Genomic DNA, 15501 nt, shown 5'->3' with positions numbered 1-15501 from the left:
TCTGTTGTCTGTCCATGGCAACCCCGATAGTAGTCTTTTACTTTCAGTAACTCAACAACACCACACAAATCAATAGAAAGATATTTGTTTCTTTGATTGACTATCGATAAATGCCATATTTTTTTCTACGGATTTGACATTCTCGGATGTCATCACATTTTAACATCCTTCTTGTTGATGGGAGCCATATATCTATACCATCATCCAAAAACAAGGCAGGTAAAAGCTGAAATTCATAAGGAAAACAAAAATTTGCTGGCAATCGTTGAGGACAATAGGCAATAGGCAATAAGGACCAAACTAAGGTTATTAGATGCAGTATATGCTCATACCTGCTACATAGTATACTTCCAAGTCGTAAAATGGACATGGTAATGAAAATAATAAGACAGTTGCTTGGGAAATTCAATCCCAGTAAACACAAAAGAAAAGAGCAAATTTCTTTTTACATGCAGGACAGATGACTTTACGGAAGACTTAAGAACGGGTTTGTGTGTAGGTATACACTGAAAGTTACTATAGGTATCATTGTAATCGAGGATAAACCACGATCAACTCTTTTGAGTACTTGTCAATGAAAATACAACATGATGAATAACCAAAATCCATAATTTTACAGAGATTCCTGAGATATGTATACACCAATCTGCAAAATAGAAGCACAATTTCCTTAGATGCTCAACTTCCTCTGCATAATGCACTTGCACTTCGTATGCTTAAATCTCATCAGACCAGTCACTGGGTTCGGTATCATAGAAAAGGCCATCGACAATCTCATCTATCAGTGAATCAATAAACGTGTTGCAGCCAATCGTGAAGATACGGCCTACTCTGTTGCGAGCGCTAGAGAACCAAGCAAAAATTGCAGCACAAGTAACAGCTCCCAAACATACTCCTACTGCTTCTTCAATCCCTTCTAAATCCATCTTTCTAAACACAGTATTCCCAGTAATCACCTCTGTTGTTACTGTTGCTGCAAACACAATCTGCAGGAAACATTCATTCCATGAAAAAAGTGATTCCTATTGAAGGGCTTACACATTTGCATCAATTGTTCTTATTGCACTAAGGTGACAAGGATCAAACTGAGTGAACAGATTGAGTTTATGTTCTATAAGTTTCTCTCTGTCTTGGGTGGAATAGGAAAACTGGGGATTTTAAGGTTTAGATCAAAGAAGAGAGGAGCTGGATAGTGTTTTTTCTAGCAGGTGATTTGTTCGGCTATATATGGAGACTCTTCAAACTCAAAATCGCAATAATTTGCACTATAAATAAGAAAAAGCAATACTTATTACCATTTAGAATAAGAAAACATCTTAAGGGAGAAGATCAATCTTCCTCAGTTGAATGATCGATATGCTTTATATCTTCAACTCTAGCTAGAACTAAAAAATGGAAGAGATTAAATCAAGTTGACAAATATTGATTTTGTGAAGGGTTCCTAACTACTGATCCAATATCCAATTACAGGAGGTAATTACAGGATATTAAATCCGAGCACTGATTAATTCATGGGATTGATTTGTTTTTTTCTCAAGTAACTTGATTTTTTAAAATTACTTCCTTAAATTATGGGATATGGCTACAAATCATATCTTAAATTTCTTTTATTGTTGATTATTACTAGTACTATTAAAGGTTATCATAATCACTCATCTAACAAAATAAAAGGGGTTAATAACTGCGTTAAAAATCAGAGAGATGTATAGAGATGAATTGGCTTACCATAGCAAGTCGACCAGAAATGATCTCGAAATCTCGACTTTTCTTAGAGCTTTCAATATACTCAGATAAAGTTTCAAAAAACGGAGACACCACCTGATCATCATGATCTCCACTGTCCTTTCTTGAACTAGTCTTCACTACCCCAAATCCATCTTGGCCGTACGACCTCAGTGTGCACAGCCTTGGTTGCAACACTATCTTCCCATTCTCGGCTATATTAGCCTTGATTTTTGGAACCGGAACCTGAACTGGAATAGCTGCACCAGCTTCTCTGCTGAAAACATCTGGTTTTTTATCTACGAGCTGACAGTTGATAGCACGCGCTGCCACCCTTGCCATCTTAGAGAGACAAGAGCAGGTTTGGTCTACTGATTCCTGGAATCTTGGGGTTACTGTGCCTTTTGAGGTCGCCTTGGTGGTGGTACCTTATGTAGACACGTCAGGACTTTTCTTCGTGAAGTCCAGCGATGACGTGGTGAGCTTTTGGTTCGGTGACGTCGTTTTCAAATGGTAGAAGTGGGTGGGTTAGCTAATGCAAAGACGACATGTAGTTTTGTTATTAAAAAAGAAAATGGAATATATGACAGGCTGCTTTATGGTTTACGTGTCAAAATGAGCGAAGCATGCCTCCAGGCTTTCATTAATGTTAGGTGCCCGAGTCCGGTGGCTAGTGAATAGCCTGTCCAAAACAACAACCACGTGTCATCCTAATTGAAACGATGAAAATAAAACGGTTTTTCAAAGTATTTTTTTTTAATATATTAAAATAATATTTTTTTTATTTTTTTAAAATTATTTTTATATTAACATATCAAAATAAATAAATAAATAAATAATTTAAAAAAATCAATTTAAAAAAAATATTTTTTAAACTTTCACAACTTTTAAATGACTTTTCAAAAATAAAATGTCCAAAAAAAATTATTTTCTGGAACTTATTCAAGTAGATATCAAAAAAGAGGTTCTAAACTTGTTTTTATCATTTACTTCTTTTTTTTTCAAGCCTTACTTGTGATGTATTGTTATGTAATGTAACATAAAAATTATTTTTTCTCAATTAGAAGAGATGGCCGAGTGGACTAAAACGTCGAATTGCTAATCCGTTGTACGAGTTATTCATACCGAGGGTTTGAATCTCTTTTTTTCTGGTTCCGTTAATGACTTGGTATTTTTTTTCAAGTCTTTTTCTTTATTTATTTTCTAATAGTTGAAAATGTAGAATAAATACAATTCTAAGAACATTTAATAAAAATAAAAACCAAGTAAGAAAAAAGCCTTATTTTTTTTTATTCTTCACGTCTAGGATTACACCCAGGATCATTAAATAAAAATTCTAAGAGGAAAAGGGAAACAAAGAATATTATTACTGTGTAAACAAAGAAACGATTGCTTAATTACAGTATTGATTTTGAAATCTGTATATTTTGTGGCAACTGTGTAGAGTATTGTCCAACTAATTGTTTATCAATAACTAAAGAATATGAACTTTCTACCTATAATCATCACGAATTGAATTATAACCAAATTGCTTTAGGTCGTTTACCAATGTCAGTAATTGACGATTATTTAATCTGAACAATTTTGAATTCACCTCAATCTTTAATCAAAATGGGCAAACCCCCTTTGATTAAAGATTGATTGAAGAGTCATTTTTAATCATTAAGCAGCAATATAGAATTTGACCCCTATTGTGTAAAGCACGGATGGTACCACCCAGGGGCGCTGGCAGGGCCGGCCCCTGCAAAGATTTGACCCTGGCTCCGCCCCTAGCACCACCATCGCCGCTTACAGCAGGAAGACTTCAAAGCGGTGGCCATCCACACTGAACAAGCTAGCTCAAGGTGCAAACCTGCCTTCCTACTTGTTCAACTTTCCTATTCATCAGGATTTTTATTTCGTTAACTTGCTGTATTGAATTTATATGATGACTGATAGTGACAATAACTTTATATCATGATGATATGTCGTGGGATTTAAGACTTTTTCACGTGCAGCCAGAAATCAGTCATAAGACTTAATTATACCCTTGATCTTATGAAGACATTCCCTACAGGGCTAAAACAAAGTGGAGAAGATGAATCCCACCAAATCAAATACAAGTGAACATGGATGATTGATTACAGCACAAGTAACCTCAAATAAATTATTTAGAGCAGAAATCAAGATTGGGTACAAGACTTGTGAATTTCAGTAGCAGACTCTTCAAGCATTCTTAGGGGGTGGACCTTTGGGCACCGCTGGGCGTTTTGGACCCCTGGCTGCGACTTTGACGCCTCTTTCTTGAACAGTTACTTCCTGCAGATGAACAATGGCAAATCTCTACTTCAGTGGTCTCTTGACAGTATTCTACTCCTAATGACAGATCAGATGATTTCAAGAACAAAAGAAAACGAAAGAAAAAGTAAACCTCCACTGATTCTGACGTGGCTTCATCTCCGTTTTCATTTCCTGAAAACACAAAGGAAATGGGATTTACTGGATTTTGCCATGAAAGTGCAGTATTGCTGTTTCCAATTAATTGATATTAGATGATGGGCTTACCTTGAGAGGTTCTGCTACCTCTGATAGCTTCAAATAGATTGAGGAATCCTCTCTTCAGATCTTGTGCGAGTTTCTCCATTACACGCACTTTCTTGGTCTCAGCAGTCAAAGATGACCCGTAGGAGCTTTTATATATAGCTTATGCCTGCGAACTTTCTGCAGTCCCTAGACGAGTCAATGGATGATCCAGCACCATTCCATGTGCTTTGGTTATAATTTGACTGATAATTGTATTTTATTGCATGCCATTTCATTGCTTTTCGCTGGAAGGTTCCCAGTAATCAGTACTACTTGTTAGAAAATTGATGGATATGGGTTAACACATCTTTCACAATCATTGAGAATTTTAGTGCTCGACTTCTTGATGGTGTTCACTTGGTAAAAGTCATTTGAGTGACTTGAAATCTGTCAATAAATTTATAATTCAATCAATAATTATGTTCCTTAAGAAATCTAAAATTTAAATCTTATTTCTTAACAAAAAAAAAAAGACTTGAAATCTAAAGATGAAAATTAAATCAAAGAAAAAACTAAATTGCGCAGCCATTTGTCTGCAGATGTATTATTGTGTGTTTGATAATGTAATGTATGTGTTTTTTAAGATGATTTTTAATTAAAAATATATTAAAATCATGTTTTTTTTATGAATATTTATTTTATATTTAATTTTGATATATCAAAACCACAAAAAAAAAACATCTTAAAAAAATGAATTTAATGTTTTTTTAGGTAAAATAATTTGAAAGATAAAAGGTACTGAAATGTCAAAATTGACACCAAGCAAGATACATAATGTTATAGATTCACATGGTATTGCTGTTTATCTAATTGTTTTGTCATTTGAAATTTTTTGCACTTTGGTCACTGACGCAGAGTAAATATCATCTATTTTTAAATAAATAAAAGGTGGACGCTGCATCTTCCTACCTTCTTTTAAGGGGAAAAAGAAAAAGAGCTCTAGCGTGTTGACCTTCTGGATCAATGCATTTAGCCTTTTTGTTTTTGTTTTTTACTATAGTTTTAATGTAGATTAATTATAAATTAATTTGAGATTTTGACTCTTTTTTTAACTAAGATATAGCCCTTTTCAATTATATTAGCAGGTTTGCAACACCCTTCATTTGAATATATATATATATATATATGATGTAGTCGATAACTTTTATATATATATTATTTGATTAAATATCATTTAGTTTTTTATTTATTTTTAAATAAGATGATAGAAAAAAACTTTATAACATTTGCAAGTCTTTATTTTTGTGCCCCTTCAAGGTGATTTTTTTTCTTAAATTTTATTTATTTGTTTTTTTATGCATGTTAATTTTTATTATCAAATAAAAAAATTATTAAACTTAACTTGAATCATGATCCGCCTGTTAACCAAATTAATTTAAAATATTATCATCTTAATATATACATTAAAAAAATAAAACAATAGAATAAACTAGGTTTTAATTGGATTTTATTTAAAACCGTTATTGTTACTAAGTTACAGTACATCATCTTATGCGCAATTCAATTTGAAATTTAAGATAGGCAAGGGAATAGGTTGAGGAGTTTCTTCATTGACCCACCGGCAACCAAAAAGCTTCCCTTGTCAACATATAGGGTGTGTATTATTTTTATATTTTTCAATGTATTTGTGTTAAAATTATTAGAAATTATCTAAAAACATAAATTCTTGCAAAAAAAAAAAATTGCAGCTAGAAAACACTCGGCAACGATTGCACATTCTTTTCTTATGTTCAAGTTTTTTATCCGATCTAAGGTGTGGCGTTGGGTAATTAGCTAGGGACTGGTTTCTTAGAAAGTCGCATTCCAAGCTTTAAATTTGCCCTTCATACTCCTTTTTTTACCACCAAGTTTAGCTTGTTGCTAGTAGACTCTAAGAGCCCAATCCATGGACAAATTATGAATCCCATCTAATTAAGAGGAAAAAAAAGGTTAAAAACAAAGTGAAGGAGTGCATGATCACTATGGGAATTGCTATAAGGTGTTATTAGAGGCTTTAGTCTTTTTTGCTGGAGGAGACTTTACATTTGTACAAATAAAAAGACAATGAAAAAATAACTAGAAACGAAGAAGATTTCGCCGGTCATCTCTTTCGTTAGCAAGAAAACGTCAGTTTAGAGTTTTTCAAGAAAAAGAACAGCAAAACCCCGTTTCAGTAATCTTAGTCAAACCCTCACGAAGAATATACTAAGTTCAGGCCCGGTATCACCTTCTGGGCTTATCATGTATAGTGTCTCGGAATCTTTTGAGCCCACAATACGTTCGAAATGGGCTCTCATGTAGGCCAACTCCCCATCTGGGCCCTCGACCACAGAATTCCCTGGAAGTACCCCAGCCCCCATGGATACTGCCTTGAGAAGCTCCATGACATTCAAATCCTCCTCTGAGGCATCTCTTTTAACCCCATAGCCACCTTTTCTGCCATTGCAAAACATTGTCCACAATGGCTCATCTAACACCCTAATCTTATCTTTATCAGATCTCTTTTCACATTCTAGGGCAATCCTTAACATCCCTGTGCTCATTTCTTTCTGTAACACGCTGGTTTGCATTGCTAACTCAACAACTAATGAAGGGAGGCACCTGGGGTTTTCTTGCACGGACAAGCTTACCCTACCTTTACGATACCCGAATAAGGTCCCTGTAACTTTACTTCCCGAAATCCCCCGAGCACTCTCTGACAATCCCCCCGAGAGGACGGGAATCTTGCATGCTGGGGACGTTATAATGGGGAAAGTTCGAAAAACCGAGCGTAAGATACGAAAAACTTTCGGTTGGTGTTTCTTTTTTGGGGGTGGTTGGACAAGAGATAATTGTTGGTGCTGTGTTGGGGGAAGTGGTGGTGATGGTTGTGGTTTTGGTGTTTTAGGTGTTTCTGGCAAGTCATCTATGGACGCAGAGCTGCCTCGAGGAAATAACTCCCCCATGAATGGACTTCGATGTTCCAGAAAGGGGAGATTGCCATCACAGAGACAGGGAGAGATTGATGTACGTTTTGTTAGATGCTGGTTTGTGGTAGGGGATAAAGTTGGGAGCCTTGGATATGGTCAACGATCCTATGTTTCTGGGGATTTGGCTGGCTTTTTTTCCCTCCCGTTGAGGTTACAGCTAAAATAAAAATAAAAAAAGCCTTTCTTTTTTTCTTGATTGAAGGTTAATATTAGCATAAAATTGATAAAATCACAATGATTAAGACTCAATTAATAATAGAACAATATATTAGTGGCTAAACAGAGGTTTCGATCTAATCATGTCCGAGCACTTTAAGTCCTATACCACGCACTCCCACTTGACACCCATCCTAATTATAGAATAGTAAATTAATTTTTGTGAACTAAATATCTGTTTTGTTACAATATATTAATTTCTTTAATTCCAAATACTGTTGTTATTCATTGAAAAATATTGTATATCCACTAAGAAACATTGGTTTTTCCTTCATGAGCTAGAATGTGAGAAGCCCCCCCCCCCCCCCCCAGAGATGAGTCCAACAAGGCATAAGTTTTTAGAGAGAACAAGTAAATATTAAAGATATGTTTTATAAATGTCTCATAATTAAGCCATGTATATAATTTTAACAGAAAAGGAAATTATTAATTTATAAAGTTAGAGATGAGGTCCAATATGCATAAATTTCAAGAGAAAACAAATCATATTTTACAATATCTCGTAATCCCCCCCCCCAAAAAAAAAAAAAAAAAACACTATTGTTTTTGTGGTATCGTTATCATGACTTGTATTTTGGTCATATCATGCTATATGGTAAATTAGAGGTGGAATTAGTAAAAATAGTGTTGGGTAATATACTTTAGAAAAAAAAAAAATTTCTTTTAGAATAATATACTTTACGAGTTAGATACATGTTATAAAATATATAAGACTTGATATTGATGACTTGGTTAGTAAACTAAGTAAATTTATAAGTAATTTATACTATATTATATTAGTTATTTAACAATATTTGAAGGGTATAGTGATATGAGTTAAATATCTGATACTAAAAATTCAAAATTTATTAGTAGATATGTATTTATACTTGGTGGAGTGGCTATGTCATAAGAATTTTCTAAACAAATATATATTGCAAAATCCACCATGAAATTAAAATTTATTGCTCTCGATAAAACTAGAAAATAAAGCCTAACGACTTTAGAATTTCCTAAAGTATATTTCATATTAGATGAAATCATTGCTAGCTATTTGTGTCCATTGCAATAGTCAATCAACAATTTGAATGGCACAAAGTAGTATTAGCCTGTTTGGAAATATAATTGTAGTTATTTTTTACAGTGTTTTTTATGCTAGAATATATTAAAATGATATTTTTTTTATTTTTTAAAATTAGTTTTGAGATCAACACATCAAAACAATAAATGACATGCAAAAAGAAATTTTTTTAGAAAAAAAATTGAATTAAAAAAAAACAGGTTAGCTCACATTTCCAAATAGGCTCTATATATAATGGTAAGTGTAAACATATATCGTAAGCATAATATTATTAAATACTTGCTTTTAAATGAAATTATTTCCATTAATTATGTAAAAATCAAAGAAAAATATTATAAATTCGCTAACTAAAAATTTATCGAGAGAATTAACTTGTAATTCTTCAAAAGTAATAAGCTTAAAGCCTTTAAAAAATAAAAGAATGTAATAATAGTAATCATACCTTGTTGATTGAAGATCTCAATATCTAAATTTAAAAGAAAAACAAAAGTCATATAACATTCTTATAAAAATTATTATTTCTTATTTATTTTTATGATAAAATAAGTATTAGTTACAATGTAATAAATAATAAGTTTTGCTTTTAATGATTTTATATATTAGTAAACCAAGTTGAATATAGAAAAATACTTTAAAGATCATTTATATAAATGAATAATATGGTCATTTTTTTTAGAATTCTAATGAAGATTGAATTTTTTAAAATATTTATGAATTAAAAAGTTTTTTGGATTAAAATAAGCATATCAATAAGAACCTAAAGAAATATTTAAGTGAATAACTATCTAAATGTTATTATTTTAGTTTTTATAAAAATCAAATAGTTGAAGATATCATTTTTTTTATGATAAGTAAATATGATATCATTTCACCATGAAATATTCAAAGTTAAAAAGAGATGTAATGGTCAACAGAATAAAATATCTCTGCAGATCTTGATGTTAATTGTTATTAGAAATTTTTTGAGCATCAAGCAGTTCATCCAGTTTTTTTCATCAGTAGCAGAAATGTTATTTTATTCACATCACAGACACTTCTCAATGGTTACCTGGCAGCAAGGTATTCATTCTTCTTTGGCAACTGTCTCACCGAAGTTTCCCATAAACTGAAGTCAGATGGCATAAAACTGTTTTGTTTTAAAAACACGTCAATATCAGGCTATTGATTGATCTGATGGATAAATTATTCTATTCCCAACGTTATTATTGCCAGTTGTTGGAGTTTTACGAAGAAATTATATATATATAAAATAATTAGTTTTATAAGTTCCGGTACAAATGTACGGGGAGGTTTAATTTGATTTTTTTACAAGTTAAAATTCAAATAATGTTATTTTTATTTTAAAAAAAACTTAAAATGACATGATAAATTTTATATCACTGCATATTTTAGTGGTTCCCGACCAAAATAGGCAGAAAGAAACACAACACGCATTTCCATAAATAAGGTAAATTACAGTAAATGAAAACACCATGAAATTAAAATATACTTGAGTTTGTGGTTGAGTAGGGAAAATGATTTGTGTTTTATTTTTATATTTAGGTTTTATTTTTTATTTATATACTTATAATTTTTGTGATGTCTTACTTGTTTATAAAGCTTACATGATATTTAATAAATTTAAAAAGTAATTCTAGTATGCATAAGCTGATTCATATATTCTGAGTTATAAAAAAAGAAAAAGAAGATTTGTTCACTTGGAAACACGTACCATGCAGGCTCCTTTTTATATTCCAAATACTGCCAGACATAAACTTCGTGCTGTTGATGGATTTAAAGTGCTTTTGATAATTTATTGCAATAATAATACTAATAATAAAATAATATGTGAAAACAAAAACATAGTAATTAATTTGTTCATGTTTTAATGAATCCGGCTACAATAAAAAGAGTCATAAGGTCCCAGCTATGTTTGCATGCGTGAAAGCAAAAAACACGCAAGCTAATATTCGAATGCATAGTGTAATTAATGCCAATATAATGTGGATATCTTTCCAAAAAAATCACTCATTTGATTTTTAGACCATATATCAAACTTTTTAATTTATTTTTAATTTTCAAAATAAATTTTTAATAAAACCTATAAAATAATACAATTTTTATTAGACATTCATAACACATCGTAATCAAAATAGTAATATAAAAAATAAAATAGATTAAAAAAAAGTAAACATTAAAAAGATATTAAATTTTCCATTACAACACTAATTATGCCATAAAAAAAAATCTCTCAAGGTAATAAATCTAGCAATATTAAAAAATAATAATAATAATTCATGTAAATTATTTTATTTTATCATAAAGGTATTATTAAGCAAAAGTATCCAGGTACATGCACGTTGGTGTGCGAAAATGATTGGGTAATCAATAAAACTCAGCGGATTCCATTGGTTTAGATGCCACGTCAACCAGTCGTGGCTTTCATTTTCCATCAGTCACCACCACATGTACCTGCTTTTAACTGTACCCGGTCTTTTCATAAATAATTGGCAGCCAGCCAAAATCAATTAATAAAGAGGATAAAAATATATTTATTAATTATTATTTTTTAAGTATAGCAGTTGTTATTTTTTAAAAAATATATATTTTTATTTTAAAAAAATTATTTTTTATATAAAAACATAAAAAATAATTATAAACAAAAAAATTAATTTTTTTAAAAAACATTTTAATCCTAATTTCAAAAGACTTTCTAATATAATTATTGGTTTCCTCTCCATATTTAGTATTGCTATTATCATCATTCTTATTAAAAAAAATACCATTGACAAAGATTTAAAAAATAAATCCTTTTTACTCTTTTTTTAGTGGCACAATGAATTTATCTTTATTATTAGATTTGCAATCTTATGAATTTGAATTAATTAGCGAAGGTAATTGATTTTATTTATTTGTTTGTTCAAAATGTCCATTAATTGGTTGAAAGGCCTTCATCTAAGTGATATATTCTTGAGATGTTTTTCAATGGTTGATATATAATTAATTTGTGAAAATCAAGTAAAAAATACAGAAAACAAACAATTAATTTGGTGGAAACAAACACAATCCCTCCTTTTCATTCTAAGAAAAAGGCATTTTATCTTTATCTTTGCTTAAGATGTTCAATATTATAAAAACATTTATATGCAAGCTTTCAATGAGAAAAGAGAGTAACTAGTCAAATAAATACTAGAGAGAAGCAATTCATCTCGAATTTTAGGATTTTCAAGCGTGAGAAAACACAGCCACGCACGCGAAACCAAGAGGGTAGTGTGTACTTGTTTCAGACAAGTAATAGAATCTTATTACAGACATTTCAATAGCAGCTGTCAGTGTGAATAGACCACTTTCATGGCTCAATTTTTAATTCTTTTCTATGCTTTCCACCCCTTGACTTCCTCCTAGCTTAGCTCCCCCCCTTCTCTACGTCTCGTCCCGGCCCCCGGTTCTCTCCCTCTCTCTCTCGGGCAGCCGCTTCCACACGTGCCTTCTCTTCTTCTACCCATGTTTGATCTTGGCGACGAGCTTACAGTAGAAGGCTACAGAATTCCCTGGCTGATATGGATCCAAATAGTGGTCCTGGTCCTCCTCATCATTCTCCTTTTCTGTTTCAGTTTCTTTCCTTCAGATCTCTCAGACACCACCATCTCTTCTTCCTCCGCGTCGCCATCTGCTGTTGGTGTCTTCATGCCTCTTAATTCCCATTTAGACAAGCAAACACTGGAGCATAATGATCACACAACAACTGCCACAAACTGCTTGCAACACAGCCAGGTATGAAGCTCCTTGTCCGTTTTATTTTTCTCTTATCTCATGTTTTCTTTGCTTTGGCCTCAAAAACAATTTTTTAACACTTTAGGTAATCTTCTTTGTTTTTTTTAACTTGGAAGCAGCTCGTTTCTACTTTTATTGTGGGTTCTTGTCTATTTCTTACTGATTTTTTCTTGCTATTAATTTGCTTGCTTGCTTTCAAACCTTTTGTATGATTTCACATATTTACCCTTGTTTTTTACCACCATTCTCACAAATTCCAGCTGAACGGTAAAATACTGTAATGATAATGATATGTTAATATTAAAAATAAATAAAAAATATTATTACAATATATTTACAAAAAAAAAAAAAAACACTTTTGCATTACCCCCATTGTCACTGTCACATATTCTCTAGCCATGAGAATTGCAGGATTGACGATTGGTTCTTGTTGCTGCAATTAAGCCGTTGGGCCTTCAAGTTGATATTTAAAGATTTTACCAGTAGAATAACTTAATTCTCATTGTAATTACTTCGACATTGTAAATGAATCGGGAAAACAAACATGGATCTAGGCCTATAATAACAATTCAGCGACTTAATCACCTTATTAAGCTTCTCGAGCTAATAATGATAGAAAGAAATTGTAATTGTTATAACCGATTTCTGTTTTTTGCTACCACTCTTCCTCCTAAAATTTTAAATTTGAACTAAACCAACCCCTTGACTTCGATAACATTTAGTTAGTGGATAAAAGAGACGGTCTTGTATTTTTCTTGTTTTGAAAATACACAAATGCTTCTTAATTTTTTTTTTCAGATTTATTTTATATCTTTATATTTTATTTTTTTCAACCAAATATTTTTTTTTATATTTATATTTTTCTATTTATGATAATAACAAAAACAACTTTACAAATTAGTCATTTTGCCAAGGATTGTTTTGAAAAATAACACAGTTTTAACCCAACATTGATTTTGAATATTAATTTTAAAACAACCGTCATTGAAAATAGAAGTTCCTTATATAAATTATTTAACTTATCAACATAAAAATTTATAAAGATCTAATGATTAAAATATAATATTCAAGATTCAATGGTGAAGAAATAAAAACAAAGACAAGCTCATGTTTAATGAGAAAGAAATGAGGGAAAGAAATAATGGGTCGTTGGGAATACATAGGAGCTATGCTTTTTACACACCCAATATTGTTAAAAAAATCTTAATAAGGTGATTTCAACCACATCATGAAAGACCATCTCAAGGGTAAAGAAAGACAAGCTCATCAATGAGAGAAGAAAAATGAGGGAAAGAAATAATAGGTTTTTAAATACATATTAGAGCTTAGTTTTTAATACATTCGATATCATTAAAAAAATCATGATAAGATGATTTTAACCATACCATGAAAGACCACCAAAGAAAGACAAGCTCATGTGCAATGAAAGAGAAATGAGAGAAGAAAAATGAGGGGAAAAAATAATAGGTCACCAGAGATATACTAGAGTTCAGTTTTTTACATATCCCATATTATTAGAAAAATCTCGATGAGATAATTCTAACCGCACCATGAAAGACCATTAAAAAAGAAAAGAAAGACAAGCTCATGTACAAATGAAAGAGAAATGAGAGAAGAAAAATTAGGAAAATAAATAATAGGTTACTGGTAACACATCGGAGTTCTGTATTTTATATACTTAATATTATTAAAAAATTTTGATGAGATGATTTTAACCGCACAAAAATATAGTTCGTAATTGGTTAGCAACTTTATTTTGAATTAGAAAAAAATAATAGGTTACCGGAGACATATCAGAGCTCAGTTTTTTACATATCCGTTAAAAAAAATCTTGATGAGAATGATTTTAACCATACGATGAAAGACCACTAAAAAAGAAAAGAAATACAAGCTCATGTACAATAAAAGAGAAATGAAAGAAGAAAAATTAGGGAAATAAATAATAGGTAATTGGGAACACATCATAGTTCTGTATTTTATATACTTAATATTATTAAAAAAAATTGATGAGATGATTTAACCACACAAAAATAGTTCCTAATTGGTTAGCAACTTTATTTTGAATTAATTTTGGTTTTCTTTCTCGTGTGAATAGTGCATTATAGTTTTAACATAGTCTCCTTATTTTAACTTAGAATCGGATATGTTTTGCATTTTAAAAATGGATTTATGATTGTAATTAAAGAAAAATGGCATTTATGATTCAAAGACTTAGTCTTAATTGTTTTTTACCTACTTCTAGTTAAGGATGTGATAAATTTGAAGGTTGCCAAAATCTACAAGTGTTTTAAAATCTCTGAATCTGCACACTTCTTAGGCCCTAGCCGGTTAGCATTAAACAGTACATGGAGAACTTGTAAGAGGAATGAAGTTCATGTATGTAATATAGATTGCATTGTGAGAAATCTAACAGTTTTAAGATTTTCGCAGGTACATCAGAACAGAAGTATAAAAGGGGAGATAACAACAAACACGGGCAGAAGAATAGTAAGTGAAGACAACTTCGGAAATTCTGCAAACTTCATCGATTTCCATCCCTGCAACTATTTTAGGCTTGCTAAACTTGCATTTCTTAAGTGTTTTGGCTTGGACTACATGTCTGACAATTCCTTAAACTCGGAGCAGAAAAAAGAAAGATAATATATGTTATCGTGCTTCTCTTTAATAACTGATCACTTTGAGTCCATCTGTCTAGCTTTTCTGAAGTTGTTGTACAGGAGACGAACCTCTCCAGAGAAAAATCTGTACAGGAAATTTGCTGCCATTTGCTTAAGAGGAGGTCGATTTTGACGAGAACCACTGATCCTAATTAAGGGATAGAAATCAGGTTGCAGCTTGTTTCAGGTGTATGCTGCTAAAATCATGCAAGGTGTGACCGTTATGGTTTTCAATCAGAGTACAGGCTGAAAATGTTGATTGGAGCAAAGCCGGTTTCCCATGAATCTCACATGTATTTTGACACAGATCATGGGATTGTGTGCTAAGCATAAATTGCTTTCTTTGACTCAAAAATAAACTCTGCGTCATATTTCTTTTAGAGTAGAATGATCAAGCTCTTTGGAATTTGCGTTCCCATCTCTCTCTTTCAAATCTAGAACGCTTTTCTGTGTTCACTACATTGTACTACTTCTTGCTAGGTGCAACGAAGGCTAATAAGCAGATGCTAATTTTGCCAAGGCATTGAATTTAACATAGTTGCATGTAGCAAGATATGCAGAAGCTTTTGATCTAAAGATTTAC

General features: G+C 31.6%; 3 protein-coding genes and 1 long non-coding RNA gene across 5 annotated transcripts; 1 reads left to right on the top strand and 3 right to left on the bottom strand.

The window, feature by feature from the left end:
* Window positions 1-321: 321 nt before the first annotated feature.
* On the bottom strand, window positions 322-2139 carry SEP2 (stress enhanced protein 2). The gene is made up of 2 exons (XM_011023632.1): window positions 1726-2139; window positions 322-986 (listed from the first exon to the last, which is right to left on the bottom strand). The coding sequence occupies exons 1-2, from the start codon at window positions 2062-2064 to the stop codon at window positions 717-719; spliced, it is 609 nt and encodes a 202-aa protein (XP_011021934.1). The 5' UTR covers window positions 2065-2139; the 3' UTR covers window positions 322-716.
* Window positions 2140-3717: 1578 nt separating this feature from the next.
* Window positions 3718-4529, bottom strand: LOC105123869 (uncharacterized). Its single transcript, XR_841961.1, has 3 exons — window positions 4267-4529; window positions 4133-4173; window positions 3718-4020 (listed from the first exon to the last, which is right to left on the bottom strand). It is a non-coding gene; the product is annotated as an uncharacterized LOC105123869 (long non-coding RNA).
* A 1753-nt stretch (window positions 4530-6282) lies between these two features.
* Window positions 6283-7365, bottom strand: LOC105123868 (MIZU-KUSSEI-like protein (Protein of unknown function, DUF617)). The gene has a single exon (XM_011023630.1). The coding sequence runs from the start codon at window positions 7206-7208 to the stop codon at window positions 6447-6449; it is 762 nt and encodes a 253-aa protein (XP_011021932.1). The 5' UTR covers window positions 7209-7365; the 3' UTR covers window positions 6283-6446.
* Window positions 7366-11717: 4352 nt separating this feature from the next.
* LOC105123867 (uncharacterized) lies at window positions 11718-15446 on the top strand. Of its 2 annotated transcripts, XM_011023629.1 has the most exons (3): window positions 11718-12261; window positions 14692-14748; window positions 14979-15446. In XM_011023629.1, exons 1-3 carry the CDS (start codon window positions 11992-11994, stop codon window positions 15072-15074), a joined length of 423 nt encoding a protein of 140 aa, XP_011021931.1. In that variant the 5' UTR covers window positions 11718-11991; the 3' UTR covers window positions 15075-15446. The 2 variants fall into 2 exon arrangements, with proteins under 2 accessions (XP_011021931.1, XP_011021930.1); XM_011023628.1 differs by having other exon boundaries at window positions 11723-12261; window positions 14692-15446.
* The last annotated feature ends 55 nt before the right edge of the window (window positions 15447-15501 follow it).

This window comes from Populus euphratica, unplaced genomic scaffold (assembly GCF_000495115.2).
Source record: "Populus euphratica unplaced genomic scaffold, PopEup_1.0 scaffold12.1, whole genome shotgun sequence".
NCBI lineage: Eukaryota > Viridiplantae > Streptophyta > Magnoliopsida > Malpighiales > Salicaceae > Populus > Populus euphratica.
This window is presented reverse-complemented; position numbering and strand designations above follow the sequence as displayed.